General features: G+C 38.3%; 1 protein-coding gene across 13 annotated transcripts in view; it reads right to left on the bottom strand.

The window, feature by feature from the left end:
• LOC139951495 (uncharacterized) overlaps positions 1-23,495 on the bottom strand; it is a 43,106-nt gene that overhangs the window by 5,892 nt on the left and 13,719 nt on the right. For 7 of the 13 annotated variants that reach the window (XM_071950416.1, XM_071950415.1, XM_071950417.1 and 4 more), the window contains 9 exons: positions 6,291-6,608; positions 5,368-5,703; positions 4,558-4,845; positions 4,045-4,068; positions 2,616-2,900; positions 1,657-1,782; positions 1,517-1,550; positions 1,169-1,239; positions 273-458 (listed from right to left, as the gene is read on the bottom strand). In XM_071950416.1, coding sequence (XP_071806517.1) covers positions 273-458; positions 1,169-1,239; positions 1,517-1,550; positions 1,657-1,782; positions 2,616-2,900; positions 4,045-4,068; positions 4,558-4,845; positions 5,368-5,703; positions 6,291-6,608 — 1,668 coding nt within the window. Of the gene's footprint in view, positions 1-272; positions 459-1,168; positions 1,240-1,516; positions 1,551-1,656; positions 1,783-2,615; positions 2,901-4,044; positions 4,069-4,557; positions 4,846-5,367; positions 5,704-6,290; positions 6,609-8,884; positions 9,215-9,741; positions 10,069-11,897; positions 12,273-13,076; positions 13,149-14,037; positions 14,388-17,045; positions 17,406-18,548; positions 19,043-20,339; positions 20,736-22,597; positions 22,955-23,495 lie in introns of those variants that run through there. The other 6 variants (XM_071950414.1, XM_071950427.1, XM_071950418.1 and 3 more) reach the window with 6 other exon arrangements.

The raw sequence follows: 23,495 nt of genomic DNA, 5'->3' as shown, positions 1-23,495 counted from the left end.
TTACTCTACGCAATACAGGCTTGACGTCACGAACAGCGCCCTCTCGGGTCGGGGTCTACTCTTAAATTTGTAAATAACATAAAAACTGATTTTTAAAACCTTAGTTACCTGTTTATTCACATTCAACTCATCAAAACACATATATTAGTTACAAAAGCTTTGTTTTGAAAAAATACCACTTCCAGGTGACTTTAACTTCGACTAGTTTAGTAGTTACTTATTAATGTATAAAAAACGTTCCAAGTTTGGAGGTTGCTTATTTTGCTACGCACCTTTGAGTGTCTTGACAGCGACTAATGTCACTTTCGACTTCTTAAGGATTCCTTTTGCTTCAGCCAGAAACACCTCACCAAAGGCACCGTGTCCAAGCTCCTTTATAATCTTAAGCATGTCACGTGGGAATGACTTGTCCTTGAACAAGACATTTGCGTATGTCCTGTCTGTTGGTTCAACAATGTCTGAAGAAAAACATAAACAATAGACCTATATCACGCTGTCACCATTTTGTCATGTTCCATGTTTCCAATAACTGTAATGTTGTGCTAACATGCATTGCGCATGGCACCAGACTATTATTTCGTCCAGCCCCAGTTTGGTTAAAATGAGTTGGAAGGGAGTAAAATCAAGATGACCACACCGTGATACAATGTCTTTAGGGTCGTGTAGACTTGGTTCAAGTCGGGTGTGCTGCTAAACCAAAGGCAACGGTACAGAACTAGCTCTGACAAACTTGTTTAAAGGCACTGGACACTATTCGTAAATACTCAAAATTATTATTAGCATAAAAACTTACTTGGTAAACGAGCAATGGAGAGCTGTTGATAGTATTAAACATTCTGAAGTAATTTATCATTAAGATATTTATATTGAATAAAGAGACCTCAGCTGACGTCTCGATTTCAAGGCATCTGAACTTGTGCAACAAGGGTGTTTTTTCTTACATTTTTATTCTCTCGCAACTTCGACGACCAATTGAGTCAAAATTTGCACAGGTTTGTTATTGTATGCATATGTTGAGATACAACAAGTGAGAAGATTACCAAAGGTGTCTATACCTTTAACGTGAAAGATTAGTAAACATTGAGCACTTGCGGGCATATTTGTCTTTATTGAAAACAAAATCGTCGGCCTGTTAATTTCCTTTTAAACTATTTTAATATTTAGGCACCTGCAACTTCTTGATAGTCGGCTGTTCCTTGCAACGCATTTCGTTTTTGCTCCAACCCTTGGTGTTTTCTGCTAGAGAGAACAAAAAACAGGTTGTGAGGCATTTTATCAAGTAAACAGCTAACAGGTTATTAAAATTCTCACAAGTAAGGGCAGTGAAACAAAGTGGAACTGTCTCGGGGGAGGGTTAAAACAAGGGATGTGTTGATGGTGTCATGGTTTTAGAGCATCTGGTTCAAGCTCTGGTTGTAAAGTCTTTGGTGGGTTCGAATCCCAGTCATGGCACTTGTGTCTTTGAGCAATATGCAATATGCTAAAGGAAAGTAAAAACAGCCAAAGGAAATCTTACGTTTGCGTTGTCAAGTTTATTTCCTCTGCTGAACCTGAAAGGAAAATGAAATAAATAAACACGTACAATTCAAAACTCATTTTCAACTTTTTGTCTGATTGCCATTTTATTCAATTATTGAAACGTAATGAGTTACTTGCCGTTTCGATTTCTGTATTTCCTTCGAAAATAAAATACAAGTGCGAAAACTATAACAGCTAGTGAAACAATCCCAACGGTTACACCAACAGCGGTACCGGTAGTCGACGAGGCGGGCGGGTCTGTCACTGTGCAAAAAGACAACATGTTTTATTTGTTTTAAATCTTTAGACATAATACACAATGATTACCAGTTGGACAGGGGCTGTCAAGGTTATACAAAAGTGTAAAAACAGCCATACCCCTACCAACGATACAAATGAAGACGAACATAGTATACTGTTCGAAACGTCGAGACCACACCACTCTCACAAAAGAGATATCTCACATGGATGAACCCGCAAGTTATATTTATAGTTATTCTGATACGGCATATAAAATATAAAAAGGAGATTGCACTCAAACGCTTTTAAAATTACATTTTGGAAAAGAATACACAAAAACAAATCCAGATTATTGCAAGAACAACACCCACAAAACACCATAAAAAAACAGGAGAAAGGGACAACATCTTTAAAAACACAAGTCCAAAGACGAATGGACTAAAAACCCTCTAAAGCCAAAAATAAAACCTCAAAAAACTTAAGAACATTGTAAAAACAGTATTATTATATTGGTACATGAAGCAAAGATACATATATAGACTGACCCTCTGTCTTTATCTGCAAGGATAAAGATTGTCCTGGTTTAACAGAACCAGTGATTTCATTCGATGCCATGATTTAATTTAATACACGTAAAATGACGTAAGCTTTTTATATCAGTTGAGGTCCCGAATTCAAGGCATCTGAAAGCACACAACTTATCCGACAATAGTGTTTTTTTCTTCCACTATTCTCTCGCAACTACGATGACCAATCGAGTCAAAATTTTCACAGGGTGCATAATTATGTTTGTATACATCAATTGAGAATACTGTTCATTTGGCAATTATCAGAGGTGTCCATGCTTTTAAACTTACCGGGCTCCATCACGTTAATGAAATCACCGCAAAGCTTACTGATCATTTGACAAAGCTTTGCACGCACCATCTCCACGTCTCCGATAGCCCGCCCTCTTCGTTTTCGAGTTTGTAGACACCAATATAATAGCGTAAAAGTGCCGTTAGTTTCGATGCAGTCTCCGCAAGAAGTCCAACCTGGGATGCCTTCGCGTTTAACTTCCAGTTGGATGCATTCGCCTTTATTAGCATTCAATCCGTCAATTTTCACTGTGCCCTCATTAGAGTCAAACAATAAGGTGAAACCTTAAGGGGGGGAAACACAATAAATTAATAATAATTATTAAAGGTGGCATATGAACATCGAGGTGAGGGCTACTGACCCAAATAAACTGCTTCCCCTCTAGGGACACCCACCCCTTGTTTAGAAGGATGTAGGCATGGGTATCATAAGCATGGCTCAACTTAGAGCAGATTGCATTGGGTGCGTTCTATTTACCCGGGTCGACCCTGATCTGCCCCCGGTACGTTCGAATAACCTCGACGTCATTCCAGGGGCTTACCCGTATCGGCCCCCAAGTGCCTTGTTTGTGGAACGGGTCACGTGGGGCTGGCCCGAGGTGCATGACGTCACCAAGAGAGGGCGAGTGATCGTTCGACTACCTCTTGCCGGGGGGGGGGGGCTCACCTAAATGAGCACCGTGGGGTCGACACAGGGAAGCTTCTCGAACGTACCCAATGATACTTTCAAAATTTGTTACGAAGCAATTATGTGCTTTGCTAAAGGTTACAAGTGTTATGGCCGTGTGTCGAACCCACACTGCTGAGAGAAGCACAGCTTGGGTCCAGTGAACTGGGGCCCAATTTCATAGAGCTGCTTAAGCACAAAAGTTTGCTTAAGCAAAAAAATCCTTGCTTAGTAAAATCAGATTCCCGGCGAAGACTCCACTCAGTTGTTATGCTATGTAAACAACAGCTAAATACCAGTCACAAGCAATGTATATGGCATTAAATTTTGGTCAGTCACATGTGTAAAAACAAGCGAGCTATTTTCGTGCTTAAGCAATTTTTTTGCTTAAGCAGCTCTATGAAATTGGCCCCTGGACCAGGCCTGTATGCTTCCCATTTTTTTACGAAGCATTTACAAAGTGCGTCCTCTAGGGCACTTGCTTACAAATGAAATATAAAATCAAGTTTTTTTTTCCTGAGAGTATTAGTTTGACTTTTATATCAACAAAGTTAACGAAAATATTTACTGCATTAAAATTAAGGCAACCGAACTGAGTGAAAAAGGGCCGCTGATTCAAATTAATAAATATTTCCATTTTTTATTTTAACAAAGCTAATTTTCTTCATTTTAATTTTTTTTTTTACTAAATCTTTAAATTTTGTTTCCAAAAGTATATTGTTATTCATTCATTTATACAATTATAATGACGTGAGAATTTACCTGAATCCGAGGTTGGAACTCCAGCTAAATGATGCGTGATCATATGTTGATATAAAAAAAAAAAAACAATCAGTGACATAAACTAATGGTTAAAAAGTCAATACAAAATTGTTTAACCACTTATGGTTATAAAAATGACAGACAGGAATGTATTTCCTGTTTATATGCAAATAATTAAATAATTACACGATATAACGCTTACATCAACATGCTTTTGTGTTTTTAGTGTGATCAGTCTTGATTGGCGAAGCTGCTTTTGTATAAGTCACCCAGCAGAGGGCGCAACTCGACTGTGTGGGAGGATGACTGGGAGGGACTGGGCAAATCTATGAATCTGGATCAAGATTCATAATTTAGAGCCAGATTTAATTATTTCTCACATTGATTTAAATTACCAACAGCTCTCCGTTGCTCGTTACCAAGTTTATATGTTTATATATATTTTGAGTAACAACCAAAAATATGTACACTGCCTTATTTAAATAATCAAAAACAGAATAGTTTAAAACTTACGTAAGGTGTATTCTACAATGCTGCCAGGTCTGGGATTTCTCCCCACGTCATTCTGAGCATAAACCTTGATCTCGTACTCCGTGAATGACTCGAGACCATCCACGTTGTATGTAGTCACCTCTCCATCAATCCTATCACTGAATGTCTCTGAGGAGTCTTCTGCAGTCTTCTTATGGCTGACATGAAACCACTGAGTCTCACCACCATCATAACCAGCTGACCATCGCACTGCTATTGAGCTCGAAGTACGGTCAGTCAATACGACACCAGTCGGCTGGTCTGGTACTCCTATTAACCAACGAAACAGTGGGGAAAAAAAAACTCGGATAGTTGTTTAATCACGATGTTGAGCCAAGTCGTGCAAGCGCAACCATTGCTTCGTCCTTCGGATGGGACGTAATACCGTTGGTCCCGTGTGTTGTGTAAACGCTTCTCAGATGTGTATTCCTATGAAGGAATAGTCTTCCTGCTTTGACATATTCATTTGCCACAGATTTTAGGCGACATCTCAAGAACGCGAACTCCTTTTTTCTCATTTTTTTTGCATGCAAAATGTGTAATCTGTTTGTTAGTTTATGTATGATGGAAGTGCTTACAATGCCAGCTTTTTTAATTTTATATTTTGTAGCAAAAAACAATTATGTAATGTTCCTTTAAACATCTGTGCAACTGTATAGCAAAATCAGTTGACCGCCAATGATTCTTTTTTGGTTAACAATTTTTCATCCTTTGCTACAGCAAATTTAGCTACCATTATATTAGAGACAGATTGTCAATTATAGGCTATTACCAATCATAATGTAATCTTACTTGTTCCATTGACAATGATTTCATGCTTGTCTGGTTGTCCGATACCATTGTTGCTGTTGCAGGTATACACCCCATAGTCCACCTGAGGGTCCACTGCCCAGATGCTCAGTGTACTGGTGGTCACATTCCCAATAGTCATATCAGTATCAGATGTTGTATATGATACTACCACCGTGTGCTTGTTACTATTTCCACCAGTGATGATATCTACTCCATTCGGATCGACCCAAGTGATGATAGGTGCGGGGTTGCCCTTTGCAATGCAGGTCAGGTTTGCTGTAAGACCACCCCCGATACCAACCTCAGTAAGGTGCTTGTTGGTGATACTGCCTTCATCTGGTGGTCAAACAAAGCCATTGACGTGTTAGTGCTGTTTAAAACATTGCATGGTGCAATAAGATATTCCGTTTCTAAGCTTCCCTTGTAGTAGTTTTCTTGCAACAATTGTTTTGTTTCATTAAGTACTTATTCATGTGGAAATAAATGATTCTGAAATGAGATATGAAATAGATAAATTGTGGATAAGTCGTCCTGTGTGGACATCTGCTCCAAATTATTGGTGATATCTCAATAACGCTACCACCCTTTGAGAATATTCAAGGCTAATAGTATTCACTTTTTATACTAAACCAATCGCAGTGTTATGTTGAGTTGAGCGCCCAAGCAAATTTTATGCTTATTGTAACAATGACAAATTGTGCGTAAAAGCATAAACGTATTTTAACATGATTTCTCAAGTAAGCAGAAAATGTCTAGGTGCACAATGGCTTTTCTTTGTTACGTCACTCATGCGCTTATCGCGGGTAGCCAGCATTTACCCTTGCTTATACGGTAAACAGCTTTATGGAATAGAAGTTCTGCTAAGGGTCAAGCACAAAACGGCTGCTTTTACATGTTTTATATAATTGGTCACTGTTACTTACATTGGACATTGATAGGACCCCATTTATACTCTGGTAATGGTGTTGAAGTCCATGAGGCTCTACTCGCAGTGCAGTTAATGAAGTGTGTGTTGTCTCGTCTCTTAGGGGTAAACTCAAGCTCACTGGTAAACATGTAACGTTGACTGGTTCCCGATAGGGCTGCCATAGTATTAGGTTGATCCCTTATATCGCTCCCACTATTAGACCAAACCAAGTCCCAGTCATCAGGATATCCCAAGTCTGCTGTGCATGTCAGTGTAGTCACCATATCCGCAGTCATTGTAAGACTACCTGATATCACAGGGATGTCAGGTGGACCTGTATTGGAAGAATAGTGGACGTTTTTGTTTTATAGATTGTCTGTCTGAGTTGTAACTTGAACGGAGCGCACACTAACACCTTGCTGGTCCAAATTGACCCGGTTTTCTAGGTCCCGTTGTGAGAATGACCTATTTCCGGGTCATGTTGACCCGGGGAAGCTGGCTAAAAATAACAAAGAAATGGTTTAAAAACATGACACGTGGCGTGTCATGGCCCAGCGGTTAAGAGCCCAGCGGTTAAGAGCACCGGATTCAAGCTCTGGTGTTTGATCAGCAGAGTGGGTTCGAGTCGCAGTCGTGACTCTTGTGTCATATGCTTCGTAAAGTAGGGGAGGTAGTGCCGTCAAGCCTATACATCCTCATTAACTGCACAGGGGTAATCCTGTTTCTGCCCCAGAAGTAGCTGGCATGGGCCTCTGGAAAAAAAATAGATTGTAGCCCACACCTTGATGTGGCATTCAGGTATTGTGTGCCTGGCAACTTGCATAAAAAATAATAATAAATACAAATTTTTAAAGCCAGTTTCCGTGTCAACTTGACCCGGAAATAGGTCAGGCTCAACGGGACTCTGAATCCAGGTCAGCTCTGACCCGGGAGTTTTTAGAGGATGGCGATTTTACGATTTGACAAGTGGAAAGCAAAGTACAGTTTGTTAGGGTCAAAAGCTCGATGTAAAAACGTATTACAAACAAAAAATCGCTTTACCAAATTAATGGGCAAGTATATATTAAGTATGAATGCGTAGCCTATACAATGTCAATATTCAAACAACTCAAATGTTTATTGTCTTGCGAGATATGATTGCATTTTTAGTACACTGGACAAATTACCTGTTATAAATAAAAAATCACATACAAAACAATGCAACTTTATTCAAAAAGTGTTCAATTGAAATAAATAAAAGACATATCTTATAAAAATAGTACCATATAACAACAAATTCAACATCAATAACTACAAAAGTATATAAAAAAGGTAACTTATAAATTTGAATAGTTATTTCCGAAAAAATATTTCCTTTGACGGAAATTTTAACATAATAAACTGAATTAAATTTAATTGAAAGAAAAAATAAACAAATACTGAACAAGTTTTTAGCTCAAAGACAACCAAGTGCTGATTGTTGATAAAATCAGTAATGCAATGACAGTAAGAGAAATCGACACAACACAGCAAAAACAAAAACCAAAAAAACCCCACACACACATGTAGGCTTGCGAATAAAATCTACTCATTTTTATTCACTTAATTTTATTCACGTGACGATTTATACATAATTATTTTAAAGAAAAAGTGAAATTGTAATACCCTGCCAGAGTAAATGGAAACAGTAAATTGCCATGCATTTCTATCAAACAATGATGTACTTTCTTGCCTTTACTGAACATTGTATAAAGGGCTTGTGATTGATTTGCAAGGCCGAGGCAATTAATGAAGGAAACATACAAAATGGTTCACAGCAAGAAAGTCTTTTTGTTTAATAAGAGTAGTGGCTTCTTATACAGCGCGCATATTCGTCGCTTATTCGTCACTCATTCGTAACGCTCAAGGCGCTGTAACATACAGTAATTCCTGCGAGATGTGTGACTACGTTTGAATTATGAGACCCAATTCATTTATGTTTCACAAGTAGCCGTGGCGCAATTTACTGCCGCTCAGACCAGGAACACCGGGGCGAACCCATTCTCTTTACGATAAGTGCGTGCACTTTTTTCTTTTACGTGCGTTTAACGACACACGGACCAACGGCTTTACGTCCCATCCGAAGGGCGAAGCTAAGGACACAGGTGTCACGACTCTCGAACCCACACTCTGCTGAACACCAGAGCTTGAGTACGGTGCTCTACCGCTAAGCCATGACACGCCACATTCACTATTTTGTGCTTTGGAGCAAAATGATGATGACTACGATTGTATTATTTGGTATGCGGTACCAACCATGTGTATTTGATTTACTTGCCAGGTAGAGTCTCCTGCCATGACTAGAGCAAGCTAGTCGAAACCAATTAAGAACTCACTCCGCGGTAGTGCAGTTAATAACGACCCTACCAGCTAAAGTAAGAGTCCCAGTCGATTTTTTACCTTCCGCTTAGGTAGCAGTTTAAAAGCAGGACAGTTCTTTTCAGAAGTGAGAAGTCTCCGGAAAATCCGAAAAATCTACTTCGCGGTAGTAAAATATATAGCAAGACAGTTCTTAAAAAAAAATCTTACATATACATTGAACGCTCACCATGCAATGCCCCAAATCATTTTATACGATGATATTATACAAACCATCAACAGCAAGGATGAGATAAGCAGCTGGGTACGGCGTCGTTGACTCATTGGTCTTTGCTTCACATTCCACTCGCTGTTTGTGGTAGTTTCTCTGCGGAGTAAATACCCAGTCCTCCATGGTGTTCACCAATCCATCCCCTTCTGGGGTTTGGTCCTCAGTTTCCTGTAACATACCATCACGTAACAAGGTGATGGTTGCAGCAGGTCTGGAACCCTCAACCGTACATGTCAAAGTCTGTTCTTCACCCTGGTTAACAGTGAGATTACCTCCAGGAACCAGATCATTACCGCCGTAAGACAGCGAGACTGAGGATTCCTTAGGCGGAACTTCATAACAAAAAAGGCAAGAACAAGACTTATCAACAGAGAAACGTATGAATATAAACTCTTAACATCTATTATATCGTTGCGGTACCCGCTGCTAAAACATAGGATTCGAACTACCCCTAGCTACCGGGCAATCTCGTTAGTCTAGTTGGGAAGACACTGCTGTAGAACTGCAAGGGATGTGGGTTCGAATCCTAACTTAGGATTAGCCTTAGTTGTTCAATATCTCCTGAGACTAGTCCTAAGTTAGGACTAGTCCTAACTCTTTGTGAAATCGACCACAGACTATTTTGTTCTTCCAGCCTCGGTTTGGTAACCTTGATGTCAATGGGAGAAGTTCAAGATGGCTGCACCATATATCTCCTGAGACTAGTCCTTAGTTAGAGATGGCATGCACCATAAAGGTATATTATAATAAGCATGTAGCAGATGCACTCGCGCACTCAAACAAGTAGCCCCCCCCCCCCCCCCCAAAAAAAAGGGCTTCAAGTCAAAGAGCAACAACTTTCAAATTGATTATTTCTCACCTTTGACATCGATTGTTACGCTGATACTTGTCCCATCAGTTCCTTCTTTGTTTATTGCTAGACACTTCAACTCTCGATTATGATGTTGTTCAAATGAAGCCACAAGTGAAGTTGTACTTGTGCTAGTAGTGAGGCCGTTGGGCTCATCAGTATTGCTGTCACTGTGAACCAATTCTTGATCTCCTACAGTCCATGTAAAAGATGCTCCGGGGTTGATGTCTGGTACCACGCATGTGTACTGGCGATCGTCACCTTCCACCAGGTATGATGTCCACCCAGGGGGATAGGCACCAGTTGAGTCAGACAAAGTGATGATTGACGGAAAAACTGAAACAGATGAAATGATACCTACTTAAAGGCACTGGACACTTGAGACTTCAGCTGAGGTCTCGAATTCAAGCATCTGAAAGTACACAACTTGTGCGAAAAGGGTGTTTTTCTTCCATTATACTCTCGCAACTTCGATGACCAATGAGCTCAAATTTTCACAGATTTGCTATTTTATGCATGTTGAGATACACAAAGTGAGAGGAGTGGTCTTTGACGAGTATCAAAGGTGTCCACTCGTGTCTTTAATTAAACCATTTGATGAAACACGTGTAGGCCTACTGCAGCTGTCTTAAACACTATAACTAGTGCATAAGTCTCACAAATTCTTTTTAGTTACCCCCATCCTTCCAGATAGTCCTATTCCATTGCATTTTACATCATTTTACACCGCACCGATTTCTTAAAAAAAAAGTTGTTTGTATTTCTCTTGTAACCACATGGGTTTTCTTAGATATTTTTTTTTTTAAATACATATTAAAATAAAAAGCAAGACGCAACAACATCATAAAAAAAATTGTTTTTGACTTGGATACTGGAATACTCTTTTGAATATTGGCGAATATTTGCAAGCCTTATAAAGTCAACATCACTTATTCTGTTCAACAACAAGGAAAACAAAAATTCACTCTTACTGCAGCTTCATGTACACATGCTGACGCGGTGTTATTCTTTTTGTTTATACCGGCCTCCAGCGGGATGTAAACCGTGTATATCCAAATGTAAATACACACCGCTTCCTCTTTCATGTGGCTTGACTTTCTGCTAAGTACTTTTACGCATTAGGGAACATAATATAGGGACCCTCTTCAAAAGTTTCGACGCCTTTCATTTAGTATATGTAAAATTTGTTCAAAGACCAGTATTCTCACTTGGTGCCCAACATAATGCATATATTTAACAAATCCGTGAGTTTCTTTTACGCAATTTGGTCATCGATTTTGCAAGAAAAATAAAGAGGAAACCCCCTTTGTTGCACAAATTTGTGTGTTTTCAGATGCATAAAAAGATGGCTTCAGGCTTGCAGTCTTTTAATATTTGAATCAACAAGTACCTCCTTCTCAAAAAAATACGTTCCTTCAAAGGGAGCCGTTTCTCACAATGTTTTATACTATCAACAGCTCTCCGTTGCTTGTTACTAAGTAAGTTTATGCAAAGAACTTCTTTGAGCAATAACCAATATTGTCTAGTGCCCTTAAAAGGGACATACATATACATAGAATGTACATGCGGACCACAAAGCACAGGACCTAACTTTGCTTCCAAGTGTAAAGTCACATAAACCAGTCGGCATGACATGCCGTTTTACGCTGCTCAAAATAGTTTAATAATTTAAATGATTGTTTCCCCCTTTTCCTTTTTTTTCTGTGTGCTTTCTGACTCTCTTTCTCTCTCTCTATTCAATGTATTTCCACTTCACTGCTTATGTTTCACTTGGTTACTTGTTCATGTTTGTTGTGTTGTCATTTACCCTTCGATAAAAGACTCTGCTAGGGTCAAAACGTCAGGCCATTAACTATTTTTTTTGCATTTATATCATCGGTCCTTTTGATTGGTAGGTTGTTTGTAACAGCTTATTATATTGTTTCTTAAAAATAATTTAACTCACAATGGGAGAATGGGATCCCATTGGTAATTTAATGTACTTCATTTAGGCTACCAGCGACCATGTGTACCACCTGCTTCTGTGTATAATTATTTTAAAGTGATGGTTTTTGCTTATTCTCATTTTTCAAGACACATGACCATAGTGTAAAACAGTCGTTGTGCTGATAGCCTGTTTAAAGATCTTGAAATAATAATACAAAAAATACAAAATACTAACTTACCAATAACTGTCAATTTTGTGGTTGCCCTGCCTGATTCTCCATCTACACCTTTTCTGTATTCCACTGTACATCCATAGATCCTATCATCATTGTACACATTAACTTCAGCAAAGGTAAAGGTTGACATAGAGTCATCTCTAGTCATGGTGTGAGTAGAGGAATCGTATCCATTGAAATACTCAGGATTTGTTGTTCCGGTGTTAGAAAACCTAGCCATTACTGAAGATGCAACAAATGCATCGCTGTTATACCATAGCACACGGTATAAGACATATCCTTCTGTGCTTAGTGAGTAACTGCACGTAAGAGTTGTTCTTGTTCCATTCACACTGGACACAGGTGGTGCTGATACTTGCAAAGCCTGGTTGGATGTGGCTGGAGACAGAAAGAACAAGATGGATTTCACATGACGTCATTGACCGCCATCTTTGATGACTATGGGTGCGTTCGTTTAGCTTCCCTGGGTCGACCCCGGTCTGCCCCGGTACTTTCGAATAGCTTTGACGGGGCTCACCCGGGTCAGCCCCCAGTGCCCTGCTTGTGGAGTGGGTCACTTGGGGGTGACCTGAGGTGCATGCCGTCACCACGAGAGGGCGAGTGTGATCGTTCGATTAGCTCTCGTCAGGGGCTCACCCGAGTGAGCACTGCGGGGTCGACCCAGGGAAGCTAAACGAACGCACCCAATGTAGTAAAATAGTGCACTCGTGTAGGCTCCTACTCCCTGTGCACGACTCTTAGCCAATGATACACTGTGCTTGGAGTAAAAGTTGTACCAACTTTTTAAACAAATATAAATGATCAACATGTTAGTCATTTTGACACCTGCTTATATGGTTTGTAGGATTCAAACACACACAACAATCTAAACATGGGTTAAACATGTGGAAAAGTTGGTAGGCTCTACAAATGCTTAGAAATGTGTTGGAAATCTTAACACTGTTTGTATAGTGTAGCTGTAGTTCTCACAATGTTTAATACTGTCAACAGCTCTCCATTGCTCGTTACCAAGTCAGTTTTTGTGCTAGCAATTATTTTGAGTTATTACCATTAGTGTCCAGTGCCTCTAAAGTTACTTTTAGGTTATGTAAAAAAAACCATGAATACCAAATTGTTACTATAGCTGAATAAATGTTTATGTGTCTATTTCTACGATTGAAATAGTCATCAATAATAACTCACATTTTAACAGTATTCCAACGATGAACAGTAAGAGTCCTGACATGTTCATGCGCTGCAAAACCACACTGTAGACTAGACCATAGGCGACTACGATAACCAGTAGCTTATAGTAATGGAAGTGTCAAATTTTAGGTCTAACTCGAGATTTGACTAAAATAACGTTCACTTCCTTGTACAAAATTACTACGGACTGCAAACAAAATAAGTCCCTTTATTCACATTCGCAGCACAACAATGGAGGCAACTTCCGCATCTGGTAACATATTTTGCTGAACTTTTGGTACAATAGTCATTCAAGTTTCAAGGTGAAATATAGACGCGGGTGTACGTATATTTACGGTGCACATAAAAAAAAGATTGTTAACATAATAACCAAATAACAGTTTGAAGATCGATCAACATTTGACTTGGTTCAAAAGTTTTATGAAAAGAATGTCAAAAGAATTGTCAATTAACAAACTAAGATGATTTTAACAACGAATTAAACAATTATGGTCTTATACACATCACCGTGATTTTGCAATAACAAGAACATAACATAAAAACAAACAGTCACAAAACCCGAAGAAAAACAAACAATTATAGATCAGATATACACCAATGTAATTTATAAAGCCATTATGAATTGTGATGCAGAGTATATTCTCTGCTTTTTCTAAGTTAAGGAAAACCAAGTATAATTTGATATCGTTTATGCTAACCTCCTGATCTTTGCTATATTTTTTATAAGTGTTGACATTGTTAAAGTTGTAACCCTTTCCCAGGGGACGGTGTTTTTTTTTTTTTTTTTTTTTTTATATAAAATTTATACAATAACAATACAATACCAATTTGACATAAAGTGCAGTCAATTTTCATTTTTTAATGGACAAGTTAATTATTGAATTGAATTGACTTGCAGTTAATAATTCGTCACTACAGAAGGCATACGTTACAAAATTGATTTTGATTTCAAACTCACCTCTAACTCTCATAACAGCAGTACCAAACTGGTTTCCGATTCCAGAGCCGATATTCAAACGGCACCAGTACTGAGCATCATCATCTAATGTAACCGATTTAATGGTGAGAGGAACACCACTTAGAGTATGATCAAACTCGTAATGATTTCGATCCACTGAAGGATCCCATATGACACCCTGTATTATAGTGTTATAGAGAAGTATGGCATCAGCATCATTATAGGTCACATTGAAGGGGCCCTTCCTCCAAGTGACTTCTCTTATTGTACCGGATGAAGTTGTTGTGCAAGTCAATGTTGTATCTGTACCACTGTCCACCAATGGACCACCGCTGATGACAACATCCAGCTCTGCAGATACACCTTTATTTAAACACAAGAAGAAGGTTGGTTGTCAGAATTATGAAGTACAGAGAATTTAATAGATGTTAAATTTGCATGGGGATACAGAATATTCATTTTAGTTTAACCCATATACACCGATGTGTGTTAGCACTGTGTTTACTCAGTACTTTCCCGAGTTCTATGAAATAAATAATAGGAATACTACTCTGGTTGTGGGTTTGAATCCCAGCCGAGTAATATTGTGTTCGCAGAACTTGGGCAAGTACTGAGGTTACAAGGCTATACGCACATCGGTGTATATGGGTAAAACCAAAATGAAAAATACAATGAATTTACTAGAATCCAAATTAGAATAGTATGCCTATTATGTTGGATACATAATTGATGGCAAGTCACTAAGTTAATTTATTAATTTACAATTCTCATGGTATACATGTAGTTATATTAACCCATCTTTGTCTTGTCTCAACTGTCGGTCTTAAATTTGGATATGTGTGTGTGTAATGTAGTGTGATATTGTCTCCGTGGTTGTCTGCTCTAAAAGTACAAAAGTGACTTGTTTTATTCGTTTCTCAAAAACTACAGCACCTCAGCAAGTTATATTTAAAGGCACTGGACACTATTGGTAATTGTCAAAGACTATTCTTCTCACTTGGTGTATCTCAACATATGCATAAAACAACAAACCTGTGAACATTTGAGCTCAATTGGTCGTCGAAGTTTCGAGATAATAATGAAAGAAAAAACACCCTTGTCACACGAAGTTGTATGCGTTTAGATGGTTGATTTCGAGACCTCAAATTCTAAATCTGAGGTCTCCAAATCAAATTCGTGGAAAATTACTTTTTTCTCGAAAACTATGTCACTTCAGAGGGAGCCGTTTCTCACAATGTTTTATACCATCAACCTCTCCCCATTACTCATCACCAAGTAAGGTTGTATGCTAATAATTATTTTGAGTAATTACCAATAGTGTCCGCTGCCTTTAAAGCGATAAGCTTTTTACCATCAATATTTTTAAACTGTGTGAATTTACTGTAAATCTGTAGATATTGTGTTTTGTAACATACAAGAACACAGACCCAAAAAGTACCAAAATTGTTCCTATAGACGAATATACGTTTAATTCCACCATAATAATTTACCTTTTAACAGTATTCCAATGATGAACAGTATTAGTCCTGACATTTCCACGCTCTGCAAAACCGTACGCATTGTAAACTATAGGCGACTGTAATATTCAGTAACTTCATAGTACAGTGTCAATTTTTAGTTTGAGACTTTACTCATCTTTTGCATTTCCTGATAACCTGTAACGTGGGAACACAACTATTTTATTCAAACTCGCAACGCAATATACATACAATAGAGGAAGTATACTTCCGTGTTTGGGAACATAGTTTGCAGTTCTTTTGGTGTAATAGTCTGTATATACAGTTTCAAGGTGAAATACAGACGAACGAGTCCTGCACATATAAAGTGCATTTTTACAATTTTGATCAAAATCAAAATAACAGTTCAAAAATAGGTCAGCCATTCCACTTGAAAGCGTTCGACTCATTCACAAGTGTTTTGTAATTTAAATCAAAATAAAATGAAAAGAGTGTCAAAGGGTTTGTTGCCATGTGTTTTTTTAATTTGTCGAAATATTAACAAATATTATTTTGACAACGATTTAGCACCGGGTCACCTCGATTTTGCAACATGCACCCCCCCCCCCCCCCCCCAAAAAAAAAAAAAGGGACCACGAAACACCCCCACGCACGACCACTTGTTGCAGTCCCTGTGAACATTCCTTTGTTTAATTGGACAAAAAAAATCCTCAACACTGTAAATAACACTGCGTGTAAGTCCACATATATTGGTCCATACACATACTTCTTTTGTTCTCAGCTCAACACTATACGTGTAACTATCTTGTACCACAACACTGTGTAGTAACACTGGGTATGTCTACTAATTGATAACCGAGGACCTCAAAAGGGATCCGGGAAAAGGTTACACCGAGGACAGTTCTCGGTAGATTTTGTGTACAAAACCAATGGGGACGTCTGATAAATAATGTCCAAACAATGGGCGAACAAAGAGAAACCCTCGGTATACGCCATAAACACTGTGGCCGAGAGCGTGGCCAATCGATGACCAATCGTGGGCCAAACGTGGGAGGATCTCAATTGGCGTGGTTTGGTCGGGGTGGGTTCTCCCAGGTCAGGAAGCTGCATTCTCTCCCCACGCTTATTTTGAACATGCTCAAAATAAGCGTAGCCGGGTCGTAGCTATCAATGAACGGGGAAAAAGTCGTAGTGGGAACGCCATTTATCGTACAAGCAGTTTGGTAGCATCGTGGTGAGATCGCAGCACTGTCTAAGTTAAGGAAAACCAAGTATAATTTGATATCGTTCATGCTAACCTCTTGATCTTTGCTCTGTTGTTATAAGTGTTGACATTGTTAAAGTTGTAACCCTTCCCCAGGGGGCAGTTTTTGCTTTTTTTGTGTGATAACATTGATACAATAACAATACAATACAAATTTGAAATAATAGTGCAGTAATTTTGTATCTTTTTAATGGACAAATAAATTATTGAATTGAATTGACTTACAGTTAATAATTCGTCACTACAGAAGGCATACGTTACAAAATTGATTATTATTTCAAACTCACCTCTAACTCTCATAACAGCAGTACCAAACTGGTTTCCGATTCCAGAGCCGATATTCAAATAACACCAGTACTGAGCCTCATCATGCAAAGTAACTGATTTAATGGTGAGAGGAACTCCACTTAGAGTATGATCAAACTCATAATGGTTTTGATCCACTGAAGGACCCCATAAGACACCTTGTTTAATGTTATAGAAAACTATGGTATCAGCATCATTAAAGGTCACATTGAAGGGGCCCTTTTTCCAACTGACTTCTCTAATTGTACCGGATGAAGTTGATGTGCAAGTCAATGTTGTATCTGTACCACTGTCAACCAATGGACCACTGCTGATAACTATTTCCAGCTCTGCAGGTACACCTTTATTAAAACATAAGAGGAAGCTTGATTATCAGTATAGTAGTATGAAGTACAAGGATTTTATTGTTAAATTTGCATAGGGGATAAAGAATATTCATTTTGGTTTTACGTATATACACCGATGTGTTGGTACCACTGTTTACTCAGTACTTAGCCGAGTTCTATGCAAAAAATCACAGGCATATTACCCGGGTCGTGGGTTTGAATCCTACCGAGTAATGTTCCAGTGATTTTTTTCACAGAACTCGGGAAAGTACTAACACAAATCGGTGTATATGGGTAAAACCAAAATAAATAATACAATGAATTTACTAGAATCCATGACCAGACGCCATTATATATCAAGGATTGCTTTACTTTTCATAACCCATCTCGCCCTAATCTTCGCTCTTCTCGAGACCCATTTTTGCTTAACATTCCTAGGACCCGTAGCAAATCTGGCGATCGCACATTCACTGTAACCGCATCCACAGAATGGAACAACATCCCTTCTTTCATTAAAGCCGCAAATTCCACAGACCAATTTAAAAAAACTTCTGAAAACACATCGCTTCCCTGTTTAAGCTTTTCTCTTTTACTCATGCTTTTCAACTATTGTGTATGTAGCTTTTCCGATAAGATGTTGTTGTTTATTGTGCATTTTCAGTTTTTTTGTAAGCGCTGTGATATAGTTTATTAGGGAGCGTTTCTAAATAAATGTTATTATTTATTATTTAATATTAAATAAGAATAATATGCCTATGTTGGATACTTTGTCAAGTCACTAAGTTAATTTATTAGTTTACAATTCTCATGTTATACTTTTAGTAATATTGTCTGGCAGTGACCATGTCGGTCTTAAACTTGGATGTGTGTGTGTCTGATGTGTATATTGTCCCCATGGTTGTCTGTTCTAAAAGGAAAAATACAAAAGTGGCTTGTTTTATTCGTTTCTCAAAAACTACAGCACCTCAGCAAGTTATGTAAAGGGATAAGCTTTTTACCATCAATATCTTTTAACTGTGTGAGTTTACTGTTAATCTGTGGACATTGTGTTTTGTAATATACAAAAAGTATACAGACCCAAAAAGTACAAAATTGTTCCTATTGATGAATAAACGTTTATGTTTAATTCTACGATTCAAATATTCCCCATAATATTACCTTTTAACAGTATTCCAACGATGAACATGATTAGTCCTGACATTTTCATGCTCTGCAAAACCGTAGGCCTACGCAACGTAAACTTCAGGCGACTGTAATATTCAGTAACTTCATAGTACAGTGTCAAATTTTAGTTTGAGACTTTACTCATGTAATGCATTTCCTGATAACCTGTAACGTGGGAACACAACTATTTTATTCAAACTCGCAGCGCAATATACATACAATGGAGGTAGTACTTCCGTGTTTAGGAACATACTTTACAGTTCTTTTGGTGTAATACTTTACAGTTTCAAGGTGAAATACAGACGAACGAGTCCTGTACATATAAAGTGCATTTTTACAATTTTGATCAAAATCAAAATAACAGTTCAAAAATCGGTCAGCCGTTCCACTTGAAAGCGTTCGACTCAGTATGTTATTTAAATCAACATAAAATGAAAAGAGTGTCAAAGGGTTTGTCGCCATGCTGTTTTTTTATTTGTCGAAAGGCTTGTTTAATTGACAAATTACAAACAAATATTATTTTGACAACGATTTAGCATCTGCTCACCTCGATTTTGCAACATGCACCCCCCCAAAAAAAAAAAAATAAAAAAAAAATAAAAAGGGACCACGAAACACCCCCGCGCACACCCATGTGTTGCAGTCCCTATGTGGACATTCCTTTGTTTAATAGGAAAAAAATAATTTGCCTCAACACTGTAAATAACACTGCGTGTAAGTCCACATATAGTGGTCCATACACATACTTCTTTTGTTCTCAGCTCAACACTATAACTATCTTGTACCACAACACTGTGTAGTAACACTGGGCATGTCTACTAATTGATAACCGAGGACCTCAAAAGGGATCCGGGAAAAGGTTACACCGAGGACAGTCCTCGGTAGATTTTGTGTACAAAACCAATGGGGACGTCTGATAAATAATGTCCAAACAATGGGAGAACAAAGAGAACCCTCGGTATACGCCATAAACACTGTGGCCGAGAGCGTGGCCAATCGAGGACCAATCGTGGGCTAAACGTGGGAGGATCTCAATGGGTGTGGTTTGGTCGGGGTGGGTTCTCCCAGGTCGGGAAGCTGCATTCTCTCCCCACGCTTATTTTGAACATATTCAAATTAAGCGTAGCCGGGTCGTAGCTAACAATGAGCGGGGAAAAAGTCGTGGTGGGAACGCCATTATCGCACAAGCAGCGTGGTAGCATCGTGGTGAGATCGCAGCACTCGTAAATGACAGCGAGTCAGCAACAGTGTTGACGTAGAAGCAGTACTTGTGTACACACAAATGCATTGAATTAGAATGTTGCGTGCAGTCTTTAATTTGCATTATTGCTTGCATGATTTTGACGGCGATTGTGTCCCGACTTGATACATTTTTGAGATCCCGGTGATCGGCATGGTCTTTTTAAGGTCGTAGGGGCTGTGCGAGCGGGGTATAACATTAAGTACACACGGTCTAATGATGATGAGAAAAAAATCCCTTGGAGTATTTTTGTCTGAAATGTCAGATTTGATGAGCCAAAATAAAACTAATTTCCCGTTTGGAGTTCATCGCTCAGTGAGCGTTTTATTCAGTGTCTCATATTTTTACCAATATTATTCAAAATGTGTAATCGTGTTCTCGTGACCCAGATATCCGATCGATCTCAAACCTCTACAGGTTTGTCAGGTTATGTATTATGATGAGTTGCATTAAGTGCTTACTCTGCCAGCAAATGTTTTGTACGCAAAAACTAATTCTGTAATGTTCCTTTAATTTTTAAAATGTTCTAAAATAATAGTACTTACTGTACACAATCAAGTCAGTTGTGGCAATTGCATTAGAGTTCGTTCCGTCAGGTCGTACCACTAGTACTCTGCACAAATACCGCCCTCTATCTCTGCTAAACTCCACGTTAAAAATGTCAAAAGTACTGATGAAGTTATTCATGTTTCCAGATCTGGATACATTGTATTGTGATTGGTCATCGTAAGCACTGCCATATGTAGGAGATGTTGCATCTAGATAGAATTCAGCAATCCTGAGGGTAGATGGGCCTGAAGGACTATTTCCCTTGAACCAATCCAGAGTGTAAACTACATAAGAACTGTCCAGAATCGCATAGGAACAAGAGAGGACAGTGTGGTCGCCAACATAACTGGTTTCAGATTCAAGACTCACTGTGACTACTTGACCATTAGTAACTAAAAAAAGAAAATAGAAAATTTAAATTCTTCTTCTAAAAGTCATGTTGGCAGTTTTTGGTCAATATAATGTTCATTTCCTGCTAAGAGTTACTATGAATTGAAAATACTTTCCATTTATTTAAATTCGCAGTGTAGTTTACATACAATGAACAGGTTAATTCTTACACATCTGGTAACATATTTTGTCGTTCTTTTGGTATAATGTTTCAAGGTGAAATACATACGGACGTACGTACGGGGGCTGATTTCCGCCAACAGCAAAACACTTTTTCAGATGCGGCGTTTCAAAGCCCCATCGCGGCGTTTGAACGCACCACAACGCCGATTTTTACTCCACAAAATGGCCGACGTAAAAGGAAAACCGTGCAATTTCGAGGCATGTGTGTGTGTACCATTATATTCTACTTTTAAAACATCTATTTATCCATACGCATTTTATAACTAACGGTTTCCAGCGCTTTTCAAAGACCAACCCGCCCGATTCAAGGCAACATATCCCTTTAATGGCGTAATGAGTTATGGATTTACCATAATGCCCCATTGGACAGGGTCAGGAGAGATGTATTGAACTTTTTCAATAACATCATAAAGGACACGGCAGTTTATTAATACATGAACCCCCCAAAGTACTGAACTGTAACCTTAGTATTAACTACGTTACACTAAGTACTTTGTCGAGTTCTGTGGACAAGTTGACTATGTCTGGGCAAGCTGCCACAGAGCACCATACAGGGCACAATAGTAATTGCCAAATAATGCCAGTTTAAGACCACCGTTGGGTGCTGCGTAAGAGTATTTTGCGCATTATTGTTCTATCCGAAGGGAACTTTCATTCATTCATTCATTCATTCATTTCTATAAAAAAAAAAAAAACATTAAAAAAAAACAAAAACAAAAACGGTAACACTAAGCTGAATTATTGTAGTATTGTTTTGTATGACAGCATTGAAATAAATGTACCAATACTGAGTGAGATCAGCACACGAAAATATTGTTAAAAATTACATAGATAAAATACATAAAAGTGTACCGCTGCAGTACGGGGGTACACAAATGCATAAAAACAAAGATGCCAATAAATAATTATAAATATAAATTTGATGAACCACTGAAAGGCATTATAAAAATGCACAGGGTGTTGTGGGAACCCTCTTACACATTGAAACCACACTATGAAAGAAACCACTTAAGAACAGGGTTCCCTTGCAATTAGAAACTGAACAGCCCCCCAAATTTGTTTTTTAAAAATATGACAACAAAAAAGGAATATGTCCTACAAGTTTGATAAAACATTGAGAAGTTACACAAATGAACAGGGTCGATTTCACAACTTAGACTTTAGTCCTAGGAGACGTACAAAACGTATGGCTAGTCCTGCGTTAGGACAAGTAACCCGTCTTAACTCAAGATAAGACTAGTCTTAAAGGCATTGGAGACTATTGGTAAATACTCAAAATAATTATCAGCATAAAACCTCACTTGGTGACGAGTAATGGTGAGAGGTTGATAGTATACAACATTGTGAGAAACGGCTCTCTCTGAAGTGACGTTTTTGAGGAAGAAGTAGTTTTCCACGAATTTGATTTCTAGGACAGATTTAGAATTTGAGGTCTCGAAATCAAGCATCTGAAAGCACACAACTTCGTGTGACAAGGGTGTTTTTTCTTTCATATAGTTATTTCGCAACTCCGACGACCAATCGAGCTCAAATTTTCACAGGTTTGTTATTTTATGCATATGCTGAGATACACCAAGTGAGAAGACTGGTCTTTGACAATTACGAATAGTGTCCAATGTCGTTAACTCTTTGTGAGATCCACCCTAGACTTTAGTGGTTTATCCCCGCACTGAACACTCACCTCTTACTCTCATAACAGCTGACCCTTTCTCCTCTCCCACAATATTCAAGGTACACCAGTACTTAGCTTCATCATCTAATGTCACTGATTTAATGGTGAGAGGAACACCACTTATAGTTTGATCAAACTCATAGTGGTTTGGATCCACTGAGTTACCCCATAAGACGGGGTCACCTTGGAGGTAATAAACGATCGGTGCAGCATTATTATAAGTCCCATCGAATGGACCCTTTTTCCAACTGACTTCTCTGGGTGAACCAGATTCAGTTGATGTGCATGTCAATGTTGTATCTGTACCACTGTCCACTAATGGACCACTACTGATGACTACATCCAGCTGTGCAGAAATACCCACACCTTGATTAAAACAAAAACAAAAACACAAAGAAAACCAAATAAAAGTTATGTACAGTAGGTGTATTATCAAATACAAGGAGTCAGCTATGATCCGAATTGCACAATATTATAATTATTATAATAAAGTTTAGGAAACCCAACTTAAACAACATTCTATAAAATAAATAACAAAACACAATGGTTGGCAATACAATGGCAACTTGGTTTTACAAAATAATAATAATAGGCCTTATAGATGCACATTCCTAAATAATCACTTGTTACCGCAAACCTAAAAGAACACACAATTTATACATAAATAACCAACCTAACCAGGGGCCGATTTCACAAAGCATTTGTATTGTCACATCACACTTTACTAAGCAACTACGATTGGTTTGCAGTTATGATCAATTTTCAATCTTTGTGAAATCGGCCCCACAACCCGTATTAAGATAAGTTGGTAGACTATGGTGAGTTAGATATTAATGCAAAAAAAAAAAAAAAAAAAACTATCGGGAAGGTACAACAATTTCCTGAACATTTAGAAAAACCAAGAGCT

This window comes from Asterias amurensis, chromosome 19, assembly GCF_032118995.1.
Source record: "Asterias amurensis chromosome 19, ASM3211899v1".
Taxonomy (NCBI): domain Eukaryota; kingdom Metazoa; phylum Echinodermata; class Asteroidea; order Forcipulatida; family Asteriidae; genus Asterias; species Asterias amurensis.
This window is presented reverse-complemented; position numbering and strand designations above follow the sequence as displayed.